Consider the following 27,219-nt stretch of genomic DNA (forward strand, 5'->3'; position numbering starts at 1 on the left):
TTAAATACTTCCCCCATGACATCGCAGGGGGTTTGAAATAAATAAGCCCGTTATGACTAGTAATAATAATATAGTACGAAGACTAGTAATATAATGTAGGTATTAAAATTATATTTTTATACTTTATTGCAATCAACTTATATATAATTTTATATTCTCTTTACACATAAAATTATTTTATGTATCTGAAATATTTATGATGAACATGGAATGTTGTACAAATATGAAACACTAATCCATATGATCTACATATATAATATGTAACTATGTATGATGATTTGTGTTATGCAAGGTCGGTCAATTCTCAGTTTTATCAAAATGTATCAATCTTATGATAAGTAGTGTGTTCCAATTCCAACCATAACCGAAATTAAGTTGATTTCGGTTCTGTAGTCGAAATAGTAATTCAGCTTTTTATTATTTTTTGTTGGTTCGGTTAATTTAGTTTTATGATTTTGGTTTTCTTCATTTCAATCATGCTAGGTAAGGTTCTATTGGTTTTTTTTTTCAGTGTAACAAGTAACAACTTTGTTACGGTTCGGTTTTAGAAAAGCTTGTTCTGGTTTCTATATCCACTTTTATAAGTGACAAGTGTCATTGACTCGTGTGAAGGGTGAAATTAATGTGGCATTGTCGCGCGTGCATGTCCGCCACGGAGCATCGAAATGTTTCGGTCTCCTCTTCTTCCTAATTTGTTCGTTTGTAGAGAGAGAGAGAGAGAGAAAAATGACGACAATGGCGAGGATGGAGAGAGACGCAATGGAGACGGTGGCCCCCTATGCTCCGGTCACTTATCACCGTCGTGTTCGCGGTGACTTGGATGACACACTTACTAAACCCTGTACTCATGATATCCTAACCCATCTATAAATGTTCATATACATAAATAATGCGTGACTTCTACGCTACATAACCGGGTTTCTTTTAATACTTAGATTTGCCGAGAGCACTACAAGCACCAGACATGGAACACCCGCTAGGAACACCAGAGCATAGACACAATGGCCTTAGTGTTATGCAGCAACATGTAGCTTTCTTCGATTTGGACGATAATGGCATCATTTATCCCTATGAAACCTTCTCTGGTACACCTTTAACCTCTCCATATATAGAGCTAATGAGTTATAACATATTGGTTTATATATTTACTGGTCCTTGTATACATATACGAAATCGATTGCACCAGGTTTCCAGTTACTCGGTTTCAATTTACTTGCGTCACTTATCTTAACGGCTTGTATCCACATAGCTCTTAGCTATGCTACTCTCCCGGTACAGTACATATAGTTTGGTTTAACTAATTTTAGCTTTATCTAGCTGGACCTAGCTATGATTGTTACGTTTATAATTGCTGAAACAGGGATGGTTACCGTCTCCATTTTTCCCTATATATATGCACAACATTCACAAGGCAAAGCACGGAAGCGACTCTAAAACATATGACAATGAAGGAAGGTTAGTAACCTCTCGTAACCACAATCCATATTTGATATTTTCCGTAATTATAGGATCGCGATACACTCAGATTTATATGTATATATGTATTGCTTTGGGAAGGTATACACCAGCAAATCTTGAGTTGATGTTTAGCAAATACGCAAGGACAGTACCAGATAAGTTGAGTCTTGGAGAACTATGGGACATGACGGAAGGAAACCGCGATGCCTTTGACTTTTTTGGATGGTACGTACTTGTTACAATGCTCAAATGTGGTAATGTTTCCTTTATAGTTAACGGATTTTTGGTTTCTTGAAGAAGTGTATTGTAATTGGTGTGTAGGCTAGCAAGCAAGGTTGAATGGGGAGTATTGTATGTGTTAGCGAGTGATGAAGAAGGATTCTTGTCTAAAGAAGCCATAAGGCGGTGCTTCGATGGAAGCTTGTTTGAGTATTGTGCGAGGAACTACGCTGAGATCAAGGAGTACAAGACGTACTACTGATCATCATCACTTGGAACTAATGTGGAAAGCACTTAAATTAATTCAATAGTGGTGATGTAATGAAGCAATAATTTGTATACGGTGCGTTTGTTTAGTATGCATGCATGTAAAAATATATTCAATAAATCAATAGTGGTTTATTATTCACCTGCCTTTCTTTCTTTCTTTTAACAAGATGCTTTTAACGTCTATTTCTTTCAATTAGGATACAAAGATTTATAAAAATTCCGTATTTTATTTAAAACATTACAGTGGTTCAAGCATAAATAAAATGTTACGAAAAGATTCGAATTTGGATTCGTTATATTTTGGGAGTCAATTTGACTATTTACATAAAAAGAAGTAAACTCGAGTTGTTTTACTATAGTTTGGTTTGGTTGATTTGAGTAGGAAGTAGGAACCCTGCATACACTGGAACAAGAGGCTTCCTTTTTCATAAAGGTTTTCTTTGGTACTAAAGGCCGACTAATTTAGTTTACATGATCAAAACCCCATTATAAAGAAGATAAGAACTAGAAAGAACAAATTAAGTAGAGGCCCTACGAACAGAAAAACAAAAGTTTAGACAAGAGAGCACACGAGCATATTACTTTTAATTAGTCTTTGTCATATTATTTGGTATTAAGTAAAGGACAAAGAAGCGACGATGTGGAAGAACTGCAAATTCACCAAGACATCTTTGGCATGGCTAGTGGCTCGGCGTTCAACTCGTGAGAACAGCTCATTGCTTAGCTCTTCGCCTATGTGAGCTTCCACAAGCACTCCTGCCACACTCCGACAACTACTAGCAAAGGCACGACCGACCTCGGATGCGTCGTCCGGCTCACTCACCACAAGTGGACTCCCTCCTTTGTAAACCACCAGCTTCTCAATTGCAAATGAGCCGTTGGCTTCAACTACTTCCTTGAAATCTTGCAAGCTTGGTGCGTACACTGGGATATTGAATCCGTCCCGTTTCTCTGCCGCTACCAAACCCTAAAGATAAAATGTTAATTCTGGTTAATCATAGATTCAGATAACAATTTTGAACCGAAATTCAAAATAAAAATAAAAAATCATCAGGACTTTTAATTAGTTAAACACACAAAAAAATGTTCGAATCATTTTATGATGAGCCTCTAGGACTCTGTTTTTCGTAACTCAATATGTGAATTTATATCCTGATTGAATTATATATTTATGTACTTTGATTCACTAACTTTTATATTAGTATCATCTGACTATAGGTTATAATGACTTAAATACATGTGAACTTTACTTTTTGGTGGTGACTATTTGAACTAACGGACTAAAATGATTATGTTAGAAAGCAACGTAACAATTCTTGTTGAATTTTTTTGAATGTCTTCTTTCACTACCGTACTTCAATAATATGGCCTGCCAATTTTGTCTCTACAAGGTAATCATTTCGATTTTATTTTGACGGATAAAATGATGGTAGCGATGGATGGTTCAGATTCATTATCATCGATGAGGACAATCCGACGGGTAAGATTGATTGTTACATCTACAACGAGGAGTGGTGAGAGTGTACAGTAAGTCAGTAATCATTTGTTTCTGCAGTTTCGTTGTACATACGTATATGGATTTACATTTACACATAATATTTTTTTATGAAAAATATATATTGTCTTTAAACTTAATTTTAATACTACATTACGTTTGAATTCGTAAAGATATATTTGTGGCAGTATCAAACTTAATTTTAAGAAAAGTATGGATAGCATGTGGTCCTGTATGTAACAATATATATAACTATAGAATAGTAGGTTTTAAAAAAAAAATATAGTCTTGGTAAGAAAAGCTTAATTTCAAGAAACTTATGGACAACTTTTGATATTTTATATACAAAACTAGTTTACTAGGTTTGATGACTTTACGAGTTAGAGATTTTATTACTCTTGAGATTCAATACTGCTGTAGCTTTTTAGAAAATGGTTAATTTTTTTAGAGAAACCAAAAAAAAAAAAAAGGGTAGCGACATTTCCAAAGAAATATCTAAATTGGGTCAAATGTAGATGTCTATCCTAGTGGTATAAATAAGTTGTTTTCCTCATTTCTAGCGTTTTTTCATAAAAGCCAAAAGGGCATGTTAATAGTAATACAACTAATATAAGTTAAGAACTCGAGGTTAAATATAGAGTTTTACGTAATCAAATTTAACTAATTACTTTGGGGGAAAGATAGTATAAAATAAACTAAGGTCGATAGTACGTACCTCGCGGACAAGGTCGTCCCAAGCGTCCTGAAAATGAGTGCCGAAGAGTAGACCGGCACCACCCTGGTCGGTGGGGTCCAGAGAGGTACGACCGAGACAAACCAGAAACATGGCCCCACCTCTCTTAACCTCCGCAGCTCTTGCCCTCAAAAACTCCGCCAAGTCCGCCTGAAACTGCCGCTTGTAAGCCGTCGTTGTCTTCTCTCCAGCGCCGTGTATGAAAACTCTCCCTCTATTGTACGCAGCCGATCTCCTATCCGTCACACTTTCCGGCACCTACCATATTTTCCATTTCTTAAAGATATTTTATCAAAAGTGTTTTGTTTTGGATTTTTAATTAATATTTATCAAACGAAAAAAAATTCAAGTTCACAAAATCAAAAATAATGTTGGCATAACAAAAACTTCTGAGGTAGACACTAATAAGTTATATTACTATTAACCTATTCCGGTAGAAATATAAATAAATAAGTCCCGTATTCTGACATTAATTAATTGATATATTTAACCGTTAAAGCTAGCTTAAAGCAGAAAAACCGAACACCATGACACGTGTAATAAAGGTGACCTAGCAAACGTTACGTATACAGTGTGTACCTGAGAGAGCCAATGCAAGGAGAAGGCAGAGTGGAAAAAGTCAATGGTTCTCGCCGGAAAAAGTCTCCGGTAAAACGAGCCAGGAACACCAGCGACGAAGTAGGAGCGGTTTCCATCGGCAGCAAGGCACTCCTCCATGCAAGAGTTAGAGACAAGTGGTGGAAGAAGCTGAAAAAGTGTGTTGAAGTCGTTGCTCGGGAGATCGGCGAAGAAAGCTGTGAACTCCGGCGGAATCAAACCTCTTAGAGATGTGTTTGACTATGAAATCGATTATGTGGACAGTGTTTGCGCCGGATGAGCAGCCAAGATCAACCGCCGTGAACGGTGGGGGACTGGCGGAGGAGTTTAGGTGAACATTGTCAAGTGTTTCTTCTAACAGGTGAAGCATAGACCGTGCATGCATCGCCTGCATATATTATTTTTTCTTTAATTTACATTTCATGATATCAAATTGTCGCGTATCAATATTACTAAATATATAAATTACCATGCACGTAGACGCTGGCTCTTGTTTGTCTCAACATTATCCTCATTTTGTTTTAATATACAGCTTAATAATTTTTTAAAAATTGATTACTTAGCAAATCAATAGCATGCATGAGTCAAAGAAACCGTAATGGAGAACGAAACCGAAATGAAACGGAAAATACACCCAAGAAAAAATTATTTTTAAGAGCAAATCTTTCTTAAAAAAATTTCGTCTCTAAACCCTTTTTTAAAATAGAAGAAAAAAATATATACGATTATCTTCTTGAATTTTCGAATTTGTCACTCGAGATCAAAAATTCGAATAAGTAGAAGTTTTTTATGATATAATTTTGAAGTAATTAGAAAAAAAAAGAAAAAGAAAAGATGTAGAGACCTGAGCTTGAGAGTTATTGGCATAGCTGTCTTGTCCTTTGCCACCTTTCATGCTGAGAAGTCTCTCGAGCTTCATGTTACATACAGCAACATTGTCTCCCTTAGAAGCCATTCTCTCTCTCTCTCTGTGGATCTCTTCTCTCCTCGATCTCTCGCTATCTTTCTCTACACCTTCTTTTTGTGAATGAGACAAGCTCGAAGAGACTACACGTATTTATAGAAAAGAGGAAATGATAAATGTATGCATTAAGTTGAATGGGGAAACATATTATTAAATGTGCCATTGCGTATACATATTGTGTATGTACTGATTATTCATGCAAAAACAACGCATCATTATGTTTGTTTCCCCAAAAACAAAATATAATAATGTGGTGTACTTGTGTCACATGATATACTATATACATAGTTTGTCATTTTGTGCACTATAGGTTATACTTTTTTGTCAACCACATTTTGTGTAGGGCTAATTGGAGTAAAGAGTAGAACAATATATGGTGGTTATATATGTATGATGTACACACAATAATCAATATATGATGTATACACGTATAATTTTAAATATCTAATGTGATATTTTTCTGTCAAGTATTTTTGCGGTTGTGATTTAAAATGAAAATATCTAAACATAAATGTTTTCTGTTCGCAAATTGTTATTTCTTTTTGGTATCAAAATAGCATTTGTTCACACACATCTACAAAAAGTACATAATATACTACATATACGTATAAGTACTATTTTTGAGATTAGAAGAATGTGGTGTTTTTCATGGTAATATATTTTCGGTCATATATAGAAGGAATTTCTTTATATACATATTAATTATTTATATTTTTAAATGTCGTTTTATGCTGTGGTATTTAGTTTGTTTATATTGATTGAGATATTTATTGGATACATATGTAAGTGTAATTTACATAAAACCTAAGATCTTTTAAGCAATATGATTAATTACATAATAGAATTATAAAGGAGGGTTAGCGGAGTACCTCCTCCATTCATTGTTGTAGAGATTTCTTGATGGACAACTTCCTGAAGTCCTAGTTAGGTGATTAGGTTTATCTTCCCCCCTTGTCTATGAACTTATTCTCTTTGTATTGTTTTTTTGAGATTTATTGCCTTAAAAATGGACTAAAAACGTATATTTATAGACGGAGAGATGACCTAATTCCTCTTTAAGTTTTCCTTAAGATTTAATCTCAACCGTCCATTAAAGTAAAGATTGATTAGGAAAATTTCATTTGTTACCAATTTAATTGATTACTAAATATATTAAGGAATAACATTATTCCATAGAAAACGGATGATTATAACACCAAAATAATTCCTTACCATATATATATGTATAATATATACTAGTTGATTATTGTGTTTTTCAGTTGTGGAAATATATTTGATTTTTTTTTTGGCATCATGACCTGGCTGGATTCAAAATTTAATGTGACATTCGTAGATTGTGTGAATGCAAAATTTTGATTAATTTCAACGTGTTGTTTCTTGACTCGTCAGTCATATCTCAGTGGCTGGTAGTTCCTTAATCGTTTTGTTGTGATATGTTAGTAAAATTTTGAACTGAATATGATGAATGATGATAACACTATATATACAAAAAAAGTATGTTGGTTATGAGACTAGTAATTAAGAGGACCATAATTATACAAGGTTAATTGGTTGTTTCATGAGTCTTAATTAAGAGTAAGAACTTATTGGTTGGCTTTAGAAATTCATGATGAGAAAAATCAAAAGGAAAATGAATATGTTTCCATATGATACCACCCGAGGGAACATCAGGAGTACTAAAGCTATGATACGATCTTAGTTAGATTCATGCATGTTTCAAACATTCTTCATCCATTGCTTTTTTATCCAATATATCGTATCATTTATATATCCCAAGTATTGGTCCTAACGAGATTGCCAGGTAATCTTTATCAACTAGCACAAAAAATGTGGTTAGACGAAGACGATGTCATTAAAACTACGACGACACCTGGTTTTGTAAAATGAAACGGTCGATTTATATGCCTTTAAAGGCAATGTATATTTAAATAATTTAATCGATGGAACGTACGTAAGCTCAGGTGATCTAATTGGCGGTAGTTTAATTTCCTCTAGAGAGGTAACGTATAATTAAATTTTAATTAAATCAAAAAAATTACGAGCAAATTTAAGAACACTTGTCGATATATACCAACCCCAAGTCCCAACCAAACACGAAACTGGACACATCAACTAGCTTAAATCTCACTTTTAGTAAATGTAATATATATATATATATAGGAATAAGAGTGGGTAAGGCACGAGATTGACGGCGAAAATTCATGGAATCCAATGGAACAGAGAGAGTGGAAGCAAAAAACATACCAAAAGGAGACTAGTTTCTTCATCATGTTGCCGGTTTTTTTTTTTTTTTTTCAACTCTCTATCCATTTTTCTACATTTCCATCATCCCTATCCTAAAACTAGATGTTATAATAATTTATTATTTTCCACCAAACATAATTTTGCATCCCAATTATATTCTCTTACACTATAATGTTGATTTTGATTTCTTTTGCATGTTGTTGCACCTTTGGGGGCTTGATATTTCCTTCTCACTATATATATACAAACATTATTTTTGTACATAGACCATGAAAATAGCTAAGCTGTATTTGTACTCAATCTTCTGAATACCCATACATAATTTTGGTTGCCAATATTAAACCAATTTAGTACATGACAACAGGATTACAGGGATGAACATGCAAATCTGAAATGTCTTAATTTACAATCATTAATTAATATATGGAGGGGTTCTTTAGTCATTGAATTGAACTATAACTAATTAATGGATCTTAAAAATGGGTAAAGTGTCACTAGAGTAAAGTGATTGTTGGTAGACACATATATGGATATAGGTATTGCATGAATTCCATTGGTAATACTAAATTAGATAAAGTATATATATAAAAAGAATAATTAGCAAAAGGTATAACCAGAATGAAAGATACAAGTGGGTCCAATATATCTTATATTAAGCCAACAACCAAATTTTCACTAGCATGCCACAAGAGTCGTGAAATGAAAGCCCTACTGTTTCTATACTTCTGTTATCTGACTAATGCATTTTTCTTTGTGTAATTCTGATTTATAACCACCAAATTTAGAAATATTATTAAATCACAAACATTAGATTTAGGAGGGTTACTATTTTTTTTTTTTTTACTAAGCCGAAGATTATATTTTTTTTTCAAATTTATATTTTATTGAGACGTAACATTGTTGAAAGAAATTAATATATATTTTCGCTCTTGTCATTCTTGTGTCACTAAATCCATATATTCCATTTAATTTTTTGATGTTTTAACCTCTTCTTTTGTTGTTGCTATACGTTTTCATACCCTTCTTATCTTTATCTTTTTGCTATATTTGTTTTTGTATTCTTATCTCAAGATAACTAAATAATTACGTAACAAACTCATCTTTGATTTGGTTGTATTTCTTTTCCGCTATAAATTCTTATGTCTTAGATTCCACTTTTGTATGGGGTAGATAACTTTGTAGTTCTAACTAAAATTTTAAGTAATGAAATTTGAACATTTACACACAAAAAAAAAACTCATCTTTCTTTCTAGCTAGCACATTTTAACAGTTATAAAATATTAAAATGATCTACAAAGGGCAATGAGAAGGGAGAGGAGATTATTGACTAATGATATGTGGTATATACTTAACTGGAATTTGGACTTATCAATGACTACAAACTTTCAAGTAACGAGAGGGTCACAATTATACGAGTTGGTCACGAATTTAATATTCATACATGAATAATTTCCTCTACCAATATATTAACAGTTATTTAATGTTACTGATTATTATCATAATTAGCTTTTAGAGATTTAATCATTAATGAAAGGTGTTAAAGATACATATGTTTAAAAATTCACTACAAAGTAGTACTATATGTATCATCAGACCAATTTTAAAAACAATTTAGGATATCTTTAATTAATACAGCTAGCTCAAGTGAGATTGATTCGAGACATGGATGAAACCAAATGATTTTGAATTTAATTAATTAATTAATCGCATATAGACTAGACCAATCAATATAAAGTTAAAGAAATACTGAACATGTTCACTATAGACACTAGGCAATAGGCACGTAAACTTAGATAAGGTACTAATGTAACGATTTTTACCGTTAAGTTATCGTTAACAGTATGATTTAGGAAAAAAAATGGCTAGCTACATCAAGTATTAAAGAATGCATGATCATACATGCCAAGTATAATATTGTATCATCAAATACACGAAGTATATGTATTGCATGGCCACATGCATGAACTATATGACGTTATGTGGTCAACACCATAGACATACAATCCGGTACACCGGTCGAATAATTCCAGCGAAGACCAACATTGACCAAAAAATTGTATTTTTGAAGCTAATATATTCATTCTTATAATTAGTTACTTTTATTTTTGAAGCTAAACTAATAGTTAAATAAAATTATTAATAATTATTTTCAAGAAATATATATATATATATATAACATATGTAATTATTAATGATTTTATATATATAAATCTCTGATCATCATATTATTTAAAATTTTAAATACTACAAGAATCAATAAAATCAAATTCAACTATTTTCATTAGAAAATAATATGCAAAAGATTTGAGTATATGACTTTTTACTTTAAAATTTGCATGGTAAAGAGTATACAAAATTTTAGATACTCTTTGGTTATTAAAAAATTTACATACTCCTAATAACATGTAAACAATAACAAAAAATTAACACTATTTACTTTTAACAGATAAAATATAATGATATATAATTATTTTCAATATATAATATAAGGGCATTTGCAAAAATCCTCTTATTCTATATCCTTTTGCAAACATATCCTAAAATCAAGATAAAATCTATAAATATCTTGAAAATAATTATAAATTATTTTTATTTAACTATTATTTTAGTTTTAAAAATAAAGATTAATTAATTATAAGAATAAATACATTAGAGATACCTAAGATATTTAGATATTGAATAGAATGTTTTCTAATCATGAAAATTCATAAATAATTTAATATAGTAATTTATTATTTTGTTTTTTCATAGAAAAAAATTAAAATACAATTTGTTTTGGTCAATGTTGGTCAACGCCAGAGTCAACGTCGGTCTTAGCCGGAATCATTCGACCGGTGTACCGGATTGTATGTCTATGGTGTTGACTACATAACGTCATATAATTCATGCATGTGGTCATGCAATACATATACTTCGTGTAGTTGAGGATACAATATTATACTTGGCATGTGTGACCATGTATTCTCCAATACTTCATGTAGTTAGCCATCTTTTTTCCTATGATTTAATAACTCTCAGTCTTTCAGATGAAACCATGGTTTCTCGTGTATACCTAATTCTGCCACAACCACTAACTGAAATACTAATACTTTTTGTTTGCAAGTTTAAACTAACTACAACAAAAATTGCCATGATGAAAACTCTATTAAATAAATTAGATGTTCACATAAATAGATAAACACGTACGCTATGTGCATAAAACTACTAGCTAATCAAATAACAGTTAAAGAAAATGGATAAAATCATCTTAAAATAGTCATAAGTCAGTTTTGTTTGTGGTTTGTCAGTTACTCAGATGATGTCCCTAACGTGGAAAGCGAATTGGATTAATAACCAGAAGACCAGGAAAGTCTATTTTTGTTAATAGCTTTTGAGTCTTTTCACATATAGTTACCGTGATCCTCGCGCTACGCGTAACACTAGGCCCCAATATATGCTCTTCAATTATTTTAGTCTTTGTAATTGGATTTGCATGATGTTTAACTTTCAAACTAGACTTACCTAAGAACCGACATGTCTATTGAATTTTTAATTTTGAGAATTAAAAAAAAAAAAAAATTTCAAGAAACTGAATCATATAAATATTTTTAATATAGAGTTCAAATATTAGTGTAGAAAGAAAGAAAAGAATAGAGAAATTAAGTGATCAAGATGATCCAACATATTTTTGTAGCAAGGAAGTATCCAAATTTAAACAATCCACAATTATAAAACCATCTCACAGAACATTAAACGATTCTATTTGACATCAAAGTTTGATGATTAGTAATGTTTCAAATGCTAAAAGAGCATCAATCTATTATCTATATAATAGTCTGTGTCGGCTTGTGATTATTTGGAAAAATTATTTGTATTGACTTTTGCTCGTTATTAGACAACAAAACGATTAACGGTTGGCTAGCTAGGGGGAGAAGAGATTAGATTACTTACCTCTCGTACTTCAACTTTAAATTCAGTTAAAATTAGTCTTCCCACTAAGTATAATAGTACTAGTATTTTTCTTTTTGGTCTAGGACGAGGCTTTCAACTAACATATCGGCTAAGGAGTTAAAACGTACTATATGTTATCTAGATCATGATTTAAAGGTTTTGATCGATCGCAGCATCAACTTTTAGTGTCTGGTTAAAACGAGATTGTTCAATTGTTTCATTACAATTATGAGTATTTGTAGGTTTTGTAGACGTTGATTAATTCGAAGTTTAACACACACAGAAAAATACTATATTCCCTTACCCGGCCGAAGACGTCGACCATAGATTGTGTATGGCTTATCTTTTCTTTGTTTTTACTCTTCAACTGAAAATTAAATGCTCACCAAACTTTAAGAAAAACTGTGGTTTTCCAATGCAATTGAAAAAATAAAAACAAATTTAGTTAGGTCAGAAAGCAAAGAGTCTTTTCTTCGATCCGCAACATTCCCTTTTACTCTTTTTGCTTTCTTTACATTGACTTTGACCTATAGTTTACTTTCTTTCTCCAATTGTTAAAAACATATATAATCAAATTTACCACCATTGTTTTGTTTAACTTGTACATGTCATTCTTGATCCAACTTTTTCTTTCTGTTAAATGTATATCTCTAAGTTTTTATAGTTTTCTATCATAGTTTATTTTTATTTTTATACATGTAAGTAGTACTTAAGTACGTTTATATTTTCTATCACAAAACTGACTTTTGTATTATCGTCACACACACTACTTTAATTTAACATAACCTAATTAGGCCAATTTGGACTCTTAGACTTTTGGCTTCATTGTTTCACCCATAGTGAATTTTAAGCTCATCTTTGAACTTAGTTGGGGTGCTACAATGTTTTTGGCCACTCCCGTGATAGAAACATACGGGAAACGTATACCAAAAAAAATTGTTTCATTTACACGCTCATCTTCGAAGTTAGTTGGGTCGCTACCATAATCCAAAGTTCCAAACATCCGATTCTAATCAAAATCAAGTCTAATTACTTTGTTATATATTATGGGCCAATGGTCCAATCTTTAAAGAATCTAGCCCAAATTAAGGGATTGGTGTTAAGAAAGTAACTGAAAAATATCCGCGGCAAATTTGGAATATCATGAAAAGAAAAGGACCGGATTCAAAAAAAAAAATATAAAAACAGAGCGCAGGAGAGAGAGAGTTTGGTGGAAGAAAACACCCCTTCGGAGAGGAGCAAAAGCCTCTCCTGGGGAAGACGAAGAACACGATTTTTTTTATTCTTCTCTTTCTGTATAAAATTTTGACGAGGGTTTCTTCAGTTTACGTCTGATTATCGAAATTAGGTTTTTTTTTCAGTAGTTGTTTGTGAAGAAAGGTGGAAGCAGTAAAAAAGAAAGAAACAGAGGAAATGTCAGACCTAGACCAGCAGATAGAGCAGCTTAAACGCTGTGAACCTTTGAAAGAATCAGAAGTGAAGGCTCTTTGTCTTAAAGCTATGGAGATTCTCGTTGAAGAGAGCAATGTTCAAAGAGTTGATGCTCCTGTCACTGTAAGCTTTCTTTTGTTTGTTTTCTAGATTCAAGTTTCAGAATTTATCCATACTTGTGTCTGAAGATTGAGTTTTTTTCTGCGAACCTATTAAAGTCAAAGGCTTGTGAGTTGAGGAATCTGACGAAATTGGGCATAATTGTATGTCAGAACAGTTGTAGTTTAGTTTTGGATTCAGAATTTAGATATGTTATGGTTTACTTATATTAGTTATTGAAGTTTTGTATGAATTTTTTGGTTCCTATGTTTTAGGGATTCGAAATACATTTGATAACTAAAATGACTCTGCTACAATGGTTTCTTTGAATGGAGTGGATGAAACTCTCTTTGTTGTCTATCTTAACAAGTTTGAAGATTCCATTGACAGTGTCTTGCTAGTTGTTTCATCCTTAGATTTTTTGTTTTGTTTTAATGTGGATTAGATATGTGGAGACATCCATGGGCAATTCTATGACATGAAAGAGCTTTTTAAAGTCGGGGGTGATTGCCCTAAGACGAATTATTTGTTTCTTGGAGATTTTGTTGATCGAGGTTTTTATTCAGTTGAGACATTTCTACTTCTTCTAGCTCTCAAGGTAATTAATAGTAAATACCCCAACAGTGTTTTACTTTGGTTTGCTCAAATATATGCTCCCCCAGTGGGTTCCACAATTCCTTAAGTTAGTTACTATTTTTATTCTCAGGTAAGATATCCAGACCGTATAACTCTCATTAGAGGGAACCACGAGAGCCGGCAGATTACACAGGTGAGTTCAGTCTATTATTAGAAAACTTTGATGCGTGTGTGTATTTTTCATACTATTTAAGAGTCTGCCCTTTAGTAGGTATATGGATTTTATGACGAGTGCCTGCGTAAATATGGCTCTGTAAATGTCTGGAGATACTGCACAGATATCTTTGACTACTTGAGGTACACACTCCTTTTCAGCTTTTGTTTTTGGAGTTCTGAGTAGATGTTATTTTGGTTTAATGTAACGGAAACTTTCTATCTTTTATATGTCTTAAGTCTTTCAGCTCTTGTCGAGAACAAGATATTTTGTGTTCATGGAGGTCTCTCTCCAGCTATTATGACTCTAGACCAGGTTGAGAAAGTGAATGATATAATTAGAAAGTTTTAGCTATAAGGATATAACTGACTAGTCCGTTCATACGTTTCTTTTGGTAGATCAGGGCTATTGATCGGAAGCAAGAAGTACCACATGATGGTGCCATGTGTGATCTTTTATGGTCTGATCCAGAAGATATTGTAGATGGCTGGGGATTGAGTCCACGTGGTGCAGGATTCCTTTTTGGCGGGAGTGTTGTCACGTCTTTTAACCACACAAACAACATTGATTATATTTGCCGAGCTCATCAGCTAGTTATGGAAGGTTACAAATGGATGTTCAATAGTCAGATAGTCACTGTTTGGTCTGCCCCTAATTACTGTTATAGGTAACTCAGAACCTCCACACTTATGATCTTTGTTTCCTTTGCCTTTGAATGTTCATGTTATTTCTGAATGTGCTATAGATGCGGTAATGTAGCTGCAATTCTAGAGCTCGATGAGAATCTAAATAAGGAGTTTCGTGTCTTCGATGCAGCCCCACAAGTAAGAGCCTCACCTATCTAAATTCATGTTCAAATTGCTGTTTGATTTTTTCTGACATAATATGACTTTGGATACAGGAATCTAGAGGAGCTCCATCCAAGAAACCTGCACCTGATTATTTCCTGTGAGACGCAAAACAGTGAAAACAGAAACTGGAACTTAGAATTTGGTTCATTGCAGAACAAGCAAACTTCCCAAAATCATCTGGTGGTTAGGATTTGTTGTAAAGTGCAGAAGAATCTACAATCTATGTGTTGCGCCAAAGAGATCTGTACACATTCCTTTGAAAGGGTCCATTTGAATAGAATCTTTGTGTATTAAAAAGCTTCTTGTTTCTTTCTCTATTGTGTGTAATGCTACTTTTACAGAAAGAAATAGGAAAATATTATGAAAGAAAGCCTCCAAGGATCATCTGAAACCTTACTGATTGGATAAACAAAGATTTGTTTTGATTTGGTTGTGGTAAACTAAAACCTAATATTTAAGTTTATGTATATAATCGTAATTAAAAAAATCCAATCTCTAAAATTTAGATATTAAACTTGCAAATTAGATAGTATTGCTAACATTGTTTTAGCTTTGTCCAACGAAGCAACCAGCTATGCAGAACTCAATTTACAATTACTAAATCAACGAAAAGAATCAGACCACGATCACAACTTTTTGCATTTAGAGACATTTTGGAGAAAACTTGGTGTGCAAGGCCTAAATAAGAGATTAATGGAGCGCTTGAGTTTGACCATATTTAAAATGAATTCCAATTAAGATTGTGTCTGACCATAATTAGTTTAAAGTTATGAAACTTGGTGGGCAAGTCATTTCCTCTGTATTAATGTAGGGTTTTAGGTGGAGAAGATCACCATTTCTTCAGTTAGGGTTATTCTGTTTTTAATCTATTGCTTTTCGCCATTATTCATGTCTCTTCTTCTCAACCAGCCCTTGAACCTATGCTTTCGTAGGAAACCTACGTTTGTAAGATCCTCCCCACTTCTCGCTAATGGCTTATCAACTTCCTTGTTGCAAACCCCTCCTTGTACCATCATTGACGCTGATCCTTGTGGAAAGGGTCTCGGAAAACTCTTGATTTACTATCATAATGAATGTTTGTTCACTAGTTTGGAAAAGAAGGTGCCCATGGAGTTGGTGGATAATCCAATGGTAGTGATCGGGTCATCCCATGGCTGGATAGCAACTTTGAAGGAAGATGGAATACTGCGTCTCCAAGACGATCTAAACCCACATGCATCGTATACAGATACTAAGCGCATTCCCCTGCCTCCTCTTGTAACTCTGCCTCATTGCCAAACTCAGATCGTCACCAATGTGTCAATGTCGTCCTCTTCTCCAGAGGATGAGGACTGTGTTGTGGCTATATAGTTCTTGGGACCTCAGCTAAGCTTTTGCAGACCCGCTCAAAGTAACTCGGAGTGGATCAACATCAGAATCGCAAACCCTTGCTTCTACTCCTCCCGTGTCATGTTTTCGGAGAGACATGGTATGTTTTGCATACTCGGAGCTGGAGGGCATATCATTGCATCATGGGATCTCCTCCACACACACAAACAAAATCCCAAGTTCCAGAGGTTACGTTTCAGAAACCTTCCCAAGCTGACGAAGACCAAACGGGAGCTTATGGATTCGTGCTACAAAAGCGAGCACTTGGTGGAGTCAAGAACCACCGGTGAGACTTTCTTGGTCAAGTGGTACAGGAAGGCCGTCTGGAGAGGTATGTCGAAATTGAGTACAAAAGCTTTAATGGTGTTCAAGCTTGATGACAAAGGAAATGCTGTATACACTCGAGACATCGGAGATCTCTGCATTTTCCTCTCAAAGTCTGAACCATTTTGTGTGCCTATTAGCTCCTTTCCCGGCATGATTTTCCCTAACCAAGTAGAAATAGCGGATGTCGGCGAAACCGGATTTTTCCATCTGCCTGATTCCTTCATCGGTGCTCATAATACTATAATCGGTCCCGGTTACCATATTCCACCTCAAAATATAAACTAGTTAGTTTGAAATTGAGTTTGAGTCTGCTATCTTTTCTTCTTAATCTTGAAACATCAAAGTCTATTTTTATATATTCTCTGTGAGATATGCATATATATATATATATGTATATATTGTTGGAGAAACTTTGCTATCATCTCTCATTAGGCTCCCCCAACTAATTATGTCCAAACTATATCCAGTTAGAACCAATCATTCATTAGTACTTTAGTTATGGTGTGTGTAGGATATTATCAAAAAAAAATTCCACGGAATGGGGATCATAAGTCCTCAGAAGATCCTTTACAATTTGTCCCAAGGTTCAAGAACATCTAGAAACATATATCAGTATGGTGTGTGCATATTACCAAAGATACTCTTTTGTGCATCTTCTCAAGCTTCATCGCGGTTTCAATAATGCGGTAACGGTAAGTAAGCACAGCCCTTCACTTACACATTGAAAACCTGATGCTTTTTGGTTTATCAAAATGTTGTTAAGACCCTTTGGAAGTGAGTAAGAAAAGAAAGGCATCTGTGGAAGATATGCATCAGCTTGTATATTTCTGTATCACAACTGCAAATGTGTGAAAAACTGGTTAATGTGTCATTTTCTAAAGCAACTAACTAAAAGGATCAGACCTTTGGTTTTACAGTAAATAACTCGGAATATACTTTGTCATCTTTACCAAATGACTAATTGCGATTTACCTCAAGTTAGCATAATGATGGAACTCGAAGTGTTAGACTTGATTTAGAGACATTTTGGAGAAAAATCAAATGTAATCTGATATTTGAGCATGAAGATCGTTACATTTTTTTATGCTGAAAAACGAAATGGCAAGAAGAATACTAGAAGAAAAGTCTACGGGGAGAAGATGATTTAGTGGAGATAGTTGCTGGAGACTGCTTCTGGTGAGACATCCCCTTGTTCTCTTGTTGACCTGATGATCCCATTTTGTCGAGGAGTTTAGCTGCTCTTGGATCAGCCAGAAGTGTCTTCTGGAATGACTGTGAGAAGCCTGTGGCGATTATTGTTACATGAATCTCTCCGGTGTAGCGATCATCCACAACCGCTCCAAATATGATGTTGGCTGATGGGTCTGCCAAACTCGTCACGACCTGCAAAAAAAACCCTAAAACATGAGAAGACTGTGCCTTATATTACGGTATATACCACCAAAGCCGAGTAAACCAACACAAAGTTACCGCACCTCTGATACTCTGTTTACTTCTAGCAAAGTTAAATCTTTTCCACCAGTGATGTTGTAGACGACACCAGTAGCTGACTGTATTGATGATCCAATCAATGGAGCCAAAGTCGCTTGTTCAGCTGCTTCTTCTGCTCGGTTCTTGCTGGAAGAAACACCTACCCCGAGCATAGCGGTTCCAGAATCTTTCATAACTGCCTTCACATCCGCAAAATCTACATTGACCAGTCCAGGTATCTGAAATAGAATAATAGATACTGTTCCATCAGGTTCTTCCTTTGGGGATTAATCAATGAGCAATTATCAACCAACCAACTTGTTACGCTTTATAAAAAATACACAGACTCACAGTAATAATATCTGAGATGCCTTGAACTCCTTGGCGTAAAACATCATCAGCAAGAAGGAAAGCGTCCTGAAGTGGTGTCTGTTCATCAGCAATATCTAGCAGACGATCATTTGGAATCACAATAAGGGTATCGACATTCTTTTGCAGCTTTTCAATAGCTTCCAGTGCCTAGAAAAAATAACCAAATTAGACATGGATCCATAACAACACTTAAAAGACTTAAACCAATTTCATCAAGAAACAGTGTCAAACACACATTACCTGCAAAGATCTTTTACGTCCTTCGAAGCTAAACGGATAAGTAACAACACCAACAGTCAAATAACCAGCATCTTTCGATATCTGAGCTACCACAGGTGCAGCACCAGACCCTGTTCCACCACCCATACCAGCAGTTATGAAAACAAGGTCTGATCCTTTAAGAGCATTGGCAATTGCATCTTTTGATTCTTCTGCAGCTTGTTCTCCAAGTAGCGGGTTTCCACCAGTACCTATATAAAAATCAAGTAACAGAGACGCAAGTTTATTGCTTTTTGAATGCCAAAACTCACACAACACCTTTACAAATAAGTATAACTCTTACTAACCAAGGCCACGAGTTAAAAGCTCTCCAATTTGAAGTGGGTTATCAGCAGAAGACTGTATCAGAGCTTGAGAGTCCGTGTTTATCGCATAGAAATCAACACTCTGGAGGAACACAGACGAAATCAATCAAAACCCAAATGAGGAATTCTCATATCAAAATCGAAGCTACATAAAAACATGAACTTTATTGTTGTTTCTTCTTCGCAAGAGAGTAAGAATGTGGTGAACCTGTAAGCCGCTTGAAATCATACGATTGACGGCATTGTTACCACCACCGCCGACACCAATGACCTTAATTCTGGCAGACTCCATCGGAGAAAAGGAACATCTCAACCCTCTCGTTGAAATGCTTCTTCGCTTAGAGCAGCCGCCACCGAATTTACTGATTCTGGTACTTGTTGGGCAAACGCAGCTACTATGCAACGAGCGGGATATGGATTTCGCAAGAAACGAAGAAGAGGATGAAGAAATCGTTAGCTCGTTAATCTGTGCTAACGGAATTATCGCCATTGTTTAACTTCCTCTGTTTTCAGAGAAACCAAAAAGATGGGTTTTTTTTTGTTTTGTTTTTTAGGGTTTTAGTGTCGACGAAGAAATTAAAACTATCAACAGTTCAGTATCCTTTTGTTTCTAGCTCTCACAAAGGAAAGGTGAAGAGATGGAGTGGACCCTTTTACGTCACTTAACGACGACGTTTCACAATTGATGCAGAACCATTCAAAACCAAAATCGACTTATCAAAGATACATTTAAGCGTAACTACAGAATTTCAAAAAGCTTATTTAAATCAACAATAATACATTGTGGGATGTAGTAATCTCAAAAGGGAGATTCAGCTTTGTTTTGGGGGATGAATGAGAGAGAAGTGAATACAACAAAATCTCGAAATAGTAAAGTGGCCAAAAGGTTTTTGATTTTGTTCACACCAAGGTAAAGAATTACAAACAGGAGGAAGGAACTCTGTTTAAAGATTGAACATACAGAAGCTCGACTCTGCGCATGTGTTTTCTAGTTTGAGGTTCTCTTGTCTGAGTAGGTAGAGGATTCTACTCTGTTTCGCTTAAAATGGGGACAATCAGAGGATTCATCTGTGCAATATATACAATTGCCCACCTACCATAGTCAAGAGATAAAAACAAAAAGAAGTAAGAAACTGTAACCAAAGCAACATAGAGAAATCAAACTCGATATACAGGCATTCAAAGAAGCTTTGACAATGCTCATGAGAGTTCAATAATGGAACTTTTAAGTTCAACTAAGACTGGAAATTTTGTTCTAGACATCTTTAGCGTGTAGGATTCGACATTTTGATTCATTAAGGAGAGGAAGCAATAACAGGTCTATTGACACTAAGCAAAACTGAAGACAAAGAAAAGCAAAAAAGAGAAACAATGGCTGCAAATGTAAACCAAAAAAGGCCAGAAAGCAACATGTAATAGTATATAAAAAGCATAAACTTACATCATCCAACAGCAGATTGTCGCAGTAATGACCAAGGTAAGATGTAGCCTGTTATCAAACAAATAAAGATGAGACAGTTTTACTTTATTACAAAGTTTACAGAAGGAAAAAATCAAAGCAAAACAGTCAAGAAACAAAGAAGACAGACTATAAATTACAAAGCTTGAACACATCCATAAAACCTTCAGAGCACAAGAAGTACTATTTCTAACATCAACAAAGCTCCCTTGAAGATATCACCACGTCAAGCAACCCAATTCAAAGAATTTGAAACCCATTATTAAAATTCCCGTTTACAAATTCTCAATTCCAAGAGTAAAAGAGATTAAATATTCAATCTTCTGGAGAGATATTAAAGAGAATTAAAACGTTCAATTGAATCACAGGGAACTAACATTGATGAAGCAATCAAATCTAACACAAACACGACCAATTTCATACTTTAGGATATTAAGAAATCAAAAATTTTGGAAAGGAAGAGGGTCGCAAGGGAGACATACAGATTGGTGGAAGGACCTCTGCTGAAGCAGATTCTAACGCACAAAGAGGCAATGATCCCAACGACGAGGAAGATTAGGGTTGTTATAAGGAAACCCATGTTTGATTCCTGAATCTGCTACGAGATGTATTATTACACGCACGTGAATTCAAGGTACAATATTAAACAACCTCAACGCGATCGATTCAAATCCGATCGAAAAAGACGGGAGAGGAGAAAGTGTCTGAGAGATCTTACAGATTTGAAAATGAAGAGCTCCTCTTTGGAGGAGGACGATGATGATGATGATGTTTGTCTTCTTCTTCTTCTTCGTGCGAATCTGAATTTTGGATTCGTACGTGTGAGTTTTTGGGATTTTTATGAGGGCAAAATAGTCTAATCCTACTTTTATATTCTCCATATGTTGTTAAGTCAAAGTCAAATACACTGTAATTATTTACTTTTGGCTTAAAAAAAAAAATATCGTATAAGACTATTTGCAATGGCAAATTTATTCAATACTCTACTTTTTCACTTTTAACACTCTACCTCATATTTTTTTTCATCCACATAATCATTCAACACCCATCTAAATTTTTAACACTATAATGATTTTGTTTAATAAAATTCAACACTCTACCCCACAATTTTTATTTCATATTTTTTATATATATTTTTATTTTTGTGATTGCATATTAATAACAATTAGATTAATTTTAAAATATCAACTAAAATTAAATTAAATATAAAATTAAATTAACTAAAAGTGACATTATTTTTTATAAATATTTTATGTTCTCAACTCAAATTTTTGAATTAATAAAAATAAAACTAATATAATTAAAAGAACTAAAATTACAAAAAACTTCAAATACAATATGATACAAACACACAACACAATCAATAATAAACAAACATAAATTCGATAATACATGCGACTAAACTTACAAACAAGAAAACTCTTAAATCACACAACACACAAAGACATACAATTTTTTTTTAATCTCGGAACATTCCAAATTTTGCCCAGATGTGTTTGCCTAGATCTGCTTGCAATTCATGATGCCCACTTGAATCACGTAACTCAGATCTAGCTCGCACATGATTTTCAAATGCAGGTAACACCTCGGTCAAGAATGGTTGTGGTGTACTAGAACCACTTGCCTCAGATTGATCATAATCAGTCCAATGTTGAGCATATGTATCTCGTTCATCTTCAACAGTCATATTATGCAATATGATACATGATCGCATGATGATAGCCAAATCGTTTATGTCCCACATGCGAGCTGGTTCGCGAATGATTTTAAATCGAGCTTGTAAGACTCCAAATGCACGCTCGATGTCCTTCCGACATCCTTCTTGATGATGTGCAAATAACTTGTCTGGTTCACTCTGAGGAAGTCGAATTGATTTAACGAAGGTTGGATAAGAAGGATAGATACCGTCGGCTAGGTAGTATGCCATATTATATGGACGTTGGTTCACAAAAAATTTTGTCTGCCAACAATGCTGTCTGTTCCATATTTAATCCATCCGCTCAATAAAACCAAATTTTGCTCAGTTGTCCATCTAAGATTTTTCCGACGAGAAGAAGTTGAATCTTCGGTATTTGGAGTGGCTTCATCAGGACCGCTTATCCCTCCAAGATTCATTTGTGTAGAAAATCCGGAAAATTCAATTGCTCTAGAAACATTTTCATTATCCATTGGAGGAGGTGGTTGAGATGAATATGGCATCATCGATCCACAATATTGATGATAGTTTGGAACAGATGATGGCATAGGAAAATTTGGTGGAAAACTATAATTTGGAATATTTTGATGTTGGTTGAAAGAATGATTTTGAAATTGATAATTGCTAGGATTTGGATAGGGAAAAGGATAGTTAGAAAAATTTTGCGTAGAATTATTGTTGGAATTTGGATACGGAAAAGGAAAATTACTAGAATTTTGAGTAGGATTATTGTTAGAATCTATTTCAAAAAAAAAATGATGGAAAACAAGAGTTTATTGGAGAATAATAAGAAAATAATAGTAGAAATGGTATTTTTTTTTATGTGTCCGAATGAAATGAACCAAGTGTCTATTTATAGAGTTTAAAAAGTTATGAATTTTGATATAATTTTTATAATAAAAAAATTGTTTGTTGTATAATAATTGATCCTAAATAGATAGGATGAGATAAAAAATTTCAAAATCACAACAGCGAATTACAGTTTAACAAGTGTCCTAATCATAAGTAAATAAAAAACAAAAACAAAAACAAAAAACAAAACAAAAACTTTCAGTTGCTCAGCATTTGTTTGAAATACACACCTCAGTGACCTTCTGACACGTGGCATATGCGGTCCCAATAATTTTTTTTTCAACCTGTTGAATAAATTCAACAGCGATGAATCCACATCGACATTTTAGTTTTTTCAACACCTTCATTGTGGAGATTCAACTGTTGAATTTAAAATTCAACAGCCCCATTGCACATAGTCTAATGCAGCTAGTGTAATTATCCTCCTTCACAAAGACGGTTACTCTTGATATTTTCTCTCAGATCAACAAACTGCTTAGAGACGGTTTAGATGTAAGAAACATCCTTAAACTGCAACAAGAACACAAAAAGACAACTAAGCCTTGAGGCTAAAGAACTTGAATAAGAGAATCTATACTCAAATCACACAATATTTAACGAGGTTCAACAAATGCCTACGTTCTCAATCTTTGTTGAAAATACTTCTTCAACACAATTACAGTTATTGTTCAATATTGGACTTACACAACCCTAAGATCTTCTCTTAGCTTGTTCTCAATCTATTTCCAACTCCCTAAGAGATCCCTAAGATCAACAACAATGATCTACACCCAGGACTCTCACTTAGAAACAAAACCCTCACCCTTTTCTCTCCAAAGATGCCAAAAGGCTTACAAGTTTTTTCTCTCTTTTTACGTTCTAGAGAGATAAGTTTTTAAGTCCTAGACCCTCTATATTTGAGGGATTTTGTGCCTCCCAAGGCTAACAACTTTCCTAAACTCAAGAGGAAATATTCCATTTAACTTTTATTCTTTGTTAAACGAATATTTCCTAATCCCATTAAATCTTCTAAATATCTTCAAGCTTCCTTTTTTTTCGTGCTTCACCTCCAAGTAATATCCCAAAACGTGCCTTAAGTATATCTTCATAAATCTTAAAAACCGAGGCAACAGACAAGATCAACAGGCCTCTGATGCTCTTTTGTAGGACAGAGGCTTGAGCATACATCAGATGCCTTTGCCGAGACAGAAGCTTGTGCAGACATATTTTGTACAGCTTCCTGAACTTCAACTTGAGTTTGCCCACATACACTTACACCTTTTTCCTCAATGCAATCACCATGAACATAGCTGCTGCTGTTACTGCCCAAAATCGCCAACTTTCCACCAAAATTCGCCATTTCAGAATAAGCAACGAGATAATTAGGCAGTCTCCCCAAAGATTCACCTTTCACAGGTCTCCAAGTCTTCTCCTTTGGATCATATACGACTATTGGATGTCCAAGAGTAGAGCGAGGATCAATTGTATACAGCATATCATCTACCACACATTACACATGACACGACTTTTCCCACAAATCCCTTATTGGATGAGTTTCACCGACAACGTATGTGTCCCATTCACCACCTTTTCTTTTTGGTTCGTAAACCAAACTAATTTTAGAATCCAAAATGTAATTGTATACAGCATATCATCTACCACACATTACACATGACACGACTTTTCCCACAAATCCCTTATTGGATGAGTTTCACCGACAACGTATGTGTCCCATTCACCACCTCTTCTTTTTGGTTCGTAAACCAAACTAATTTTAGAATCCAAAATGTAATTCTTGTCTTCAATCACAACATATGTCCTAAACTGGCTAGACGTACTAGTTTTAGGGTACGGACCAGGCAAAGATTCCCAAATCTGTTTCTCAAGATCGAACACTTTGATCCATTCCGACTCTGATGGACGTCGCTTCCTGAAACCTCCGATTACGTAAATCTTTCCGTCAATTACTCCGGCTGCTGCCTCGTAACGACCCCTTCTCATTGGAGGGAGCGAGCGACACTTGTGTGTTCTGCAATCAATGACATTCATAAACTTCAAGCTTCTTCGGTCGACGACTCCACCAATCACATACATCTCTAAACCGATAGTGACAACAGAAGCTCCATAAGGCACATGTGGAAGCGAACCAAGTTTGGTCAGTCGTAAAGAAGAAGCCTTGTTTTGATGCAGAATGTGCCAGCTTGTGAGATCGTTTACTAGGGTATTGGATGCAAGCATAAAGAATCGTTTCAGAAAGACCGAGGCGCGTACGCGTTTTGTGATATAGCAAAAGAGGCCATTAAACGCACGTGGGGTTATTGTTGTGGATAAGAGAATAACAAGCACGTGAGGAAGGAATAATCAAGCTGGCAGTGTGTAGGTGGCAAAGGTTACAGGCTGTCAACGTCAAGTAACGGTTAACACTGTTAGTGTGGTGGAATTATAAGAAGCAGTGTTAGCTTATTTTTATATTTATGCATTTTCAGAGTTGTTAACTTTTATAGAACCTTTTGGTACTTGTTTTCCTCATCGTTGCCGGAGAATCTCTTTCTGAGACTCTGCAGGTGAGAAGTGATTCCGCGTTTCTTTGAGAACGTTGTCTCATCTTTCGTTTACTCTTAATAATAATCAACTCTGTTTCCTCTGTTCTCTCTGTTTTTGTACCGTTGGACATGTTTTGATTAATCGTTATCATTGGTATCAGAGCGTAGACGAACCTCGGAACGATGGGTGTGGAGACAAGATCTCAGATTGTACGGCAAGATCTGGTGGGTGATGAAGCTCGTGAAGGAGGAAGCGAGACGATCGGAGATACGAGAACCATTCTTGATCGGACTCATGCGATCGAACGTGCGATTGAAGCTCAAGATAAGAAAATGGAACAGAATATGGCTGACATGATGCATTTGATCAAGTTGATACCGGGTCCTCCGGCGTCTTCGAGCAAATCTCATGAAGAGTGTAGTCCCTTGGCAGTGTCGGCGTTGCCAGGTGGAAGTGGTGGTTCGGGTCAACAACGTGGAGGAGGATCTGTTGGATCTGGTCATTATGCAGGTGTTACTCGTCTTGGACGTGTGGACTTTCCCCGTTTTGATGGAGAACGTTTTTCAGAGTGGATCTGCAAGGTAGAAGACTATTTCGTTCTAGATGCTACACCAAATGATTCAAAGGTACGAATGGCTACTATGCACTTTGATAGTCATGCGTCTGTGTGGCATCATGCGTTGGTACAAACTCCGTTTGGTCAAAGCTTGTTGAACGATTGGCCATCGTATAAGTTGTTGATGAAGGAGAGGTTTGTTGATGTTTTAGAAGACCCGATTGCTGAATTGAAAGCTTTGCAGGAGACTGATGGAATAGTGGAGTATAATCAGAAGTTTGATCTAATACGGACGAGAGTTAGTCTGTCAGAAGACTATTTGGTGCGTGCTTATCTTGCAGGTCTTCGTCTTGATACTCAGATGCATATCAGGATGTTTGCTCCGCAGACTGTTCGCCAATGTTTTGTGCTCGGTCGACTTTATGAGAAGGCTCATCCCATGTCAAAAAGTAGTAATTCCGGAGGAACACACATCAAGCAGTTTCAAGGGGGAAACACCACTACTGTTGCGAGACAACCGGCTCAAAGCAAGAGGGAAAACTTGACAGAGACTATGGGGTCTAATTTGCAGAAACCAGCAAGGAAATTCTTGTCACAAGAAGAAATGAGTGCAAGGAGAGCAAAGGGGTTGTGTTATATCTGTGATGAGAAATATACACCGGATCATTATCTTAAACATAAGAAATCACAGGTTTTCATGATTGAGGTTGAAGACGAGGATGAGGAATATGCGGGACAAGGTGAACTGATTACGACAGAGGATAATCAAGATATGCCAATGGTGTCAATTAGTGCAGTTGCTGATGTATTGTTATGTGTTTGCTTGTTGCTTGAATATGAGGTTCTCAAATGCTTGTGTGTATAACCTAGTAGATGGGAGGACGGCCTCACGAAGTATTTGTGATAATACTTACGCATCTCAATTGTTGTT

The 27,219-nt window shown here is 35.0% G+C and overlaps 7 protein-coding genes and 1 pseudogene across 9 annotated transcripts; 3 read left to right on the forward strand and 5 right to left on the reverse strand.

Annotated features, from left to right (window-relative positions):
• Positions 1-658: 658 nt before the first annotated feature.
• LOC104731583 (peroxygenase 2-like) lies at positions 659-2,086 on the forward strand. The gene is made up of 6 exons (XM_010451007.3): positions 659-841; positions 936-1,085; positions 1,187-1,272; positions 1,361-1,455; positions 1,558-1,683; positions 1,780-2,086. Exons 1-6 carry the CDS (start codon positions 727-729, stop codon positions 1,937-1,939), a joined length of 732 nt encoding a protein of 243 aa, XP_010449309.1. The 5' UTR covers positions 659-726; the 3' UTR covers positions 1,940-2,086.
• Positions 2,087-2,368: 282 nt separating this feature from the next.
• On the reverse strand, positions 2,369-6,733 carry LOC104731592 (indole-3-acetate O-methyltransferase 1). Its single transcript, XM_010451019.3, is given in 6 exon segments — positions 2,369-2,914; positions 4,158-4,433; positions 4,755-4,986; positions 4,988-5,160; positions 5,617-5,819; positions 6,606-6,733. Coding segments are annotated over 6 exon segments (1,251 nt in total). The 5' UTR covers positions 6,619-6,733; the 3' UTR covers positions 2,369-2,560.
• Positions 6,734-13,088: 6,355 nt separating this feature from the next.
• On the forward strand, positions 13,089-15,451 carry LOC104731601 (serine/threonine-protein phosphatase PP-X isozyme 2). 2 transcript variants are annotated; one of them, XM_010451028.3, is made up of 8 exons: positions 13,089-13,464; positions 13,886-14,038; positions 14,147-14,209; positions 14,288-14,373; positions 14,470-14,545; positions 14,629-14,897; positions 14,976-15,054; positions 15,132-15,451. In XM_010451028.3, the coding sequence occupies exons 1-8, from the start codon at positions 13,324-13,326 to the stop codon at positions 15,180-15,182; spliced, it is 918 nt and encodes a 305-aa protein (XP_010449330.1). In that variant the 5' UTR covers positions 13,089-13,323; the 3' UTR covers positions 15,183-15,451. The 2 variants fall into 2 exon arrangements, 1 of the variants encoding a protein (XP_010449330.1); XR_015582295.1 differs by having other exon boundaries at positions 13,118-13,464; positions 14,634-14,897.
• Positions 15,452-15,966: 515 nt separating this feature from the next.
• Positions 15,967-17,061, forward strand: LOC104731612 (uncharacterized). Its single transcript, XM_010451037.2, is given in 1 exon segment — positions 15,967-17,061. A coding segment is annotated over 1 exon segment (1,092 nt). The 5' UTR covers positions 15,967-15,969.
• Positions 17,062-17,800: 739 nt separating this feature from the next.
• LOC104731620 (cell division protein FtsZ homolog 1, chloroplastic) lies at positions 17,801-19,834 on the reverse strand. The gene is made up of 6 exons (XM_010451050.3): positions 19,411-19,834; positions 19,185-19,284; positions 18,859-19,088; positions 18,598-18,765; positions 18,252-18,485; positions 17,801-18,159 (listed from the first exon to the last, which is right to left on the reverse strand). The coding sequence occupies exons 1-6, from the start codon at positions 19,690-19,692 to the stop codon at positions 17,890-17,892; spliced, it is 1,284 nt and encodes a 427-aa protein (XP_010449352.1). The 5' UTR covers positions 19,693-19,834; the 3' UTR covers positions 17,801-17,889.
• A 115-nt stretch (positions 19,835-19,949) lies between these two features.
• Positions 19,950-21,516, reverse strand: LOC104731628 (V-type proton ATPase subunit e1). 2 transcript variants are annotated; one of them, XM_010451068.3, is made up of 4 exons: positions 21,380-21,516; positions 21,144-21,256; positions 20,644-20,691; positions 19,950-20,295 (listed from the first exon to the last, which is right to left on the reverse strand). In XM_010451068.3, exons 2-4 carry the CDS (start codon positions 21,239-21,241, stop codon positions 20,229-20,231), a joined length of 213 nt encoding a protein of 70 aa, XP_010449370.1. In that variant the 5' UTR covers positions 21,242-21,256; positions 21,380-21,516; the 3' UTR covers positions 19,950-20,228. The 2 variants fall into 2 exon arrangements, with proteins under 2 accessions (XP_010449370.1, XP_010449362.1); XM_010451060.3 differs by having other exon boundaries at positions 21,144-21,259; positions 21,380-21,485.
• Positions 21,517-22,120: 604 nt separating this feature from the next.
• LOC109127033 (uncharacterized) lies at positions 22,121-22,648 on the reverse strand (the record flags this gene model as incomplete). The annotated part of the gene is made up of 1 exon (XM_019231146.2): positions 22,121-22,648. A coding segment is annotated over one exon (528 nt), but the record flags the coding sequence as incomplete, so codon positions are not given.
• A 1,654-nt stretch (positions 22,649-24,302) lies between these two features.
• Positions 24,303-25,463, reverse strand: LOC104755251 (kelch repeat-containing protein At1g19470 pseudogene; annotated as a pseudogene).
• Between the last annotated feature and the right edge of the window lie 1,756 nt (positions 25,464-27,219).

The sequence above is a fragment of the Camelina sativa genome, chromosome 2, assembly GCF_030686135.1.
Source record: "Camelina sativa cultivar CO46 ecotype springtype chromosome 2, ASM3068613v1".
NCBI lineage: Eukaryota > Viridiplantae > Streptophyta > Magnoliopsida > Brassicales > Brassicaceae > Camelina > Camelina sativa.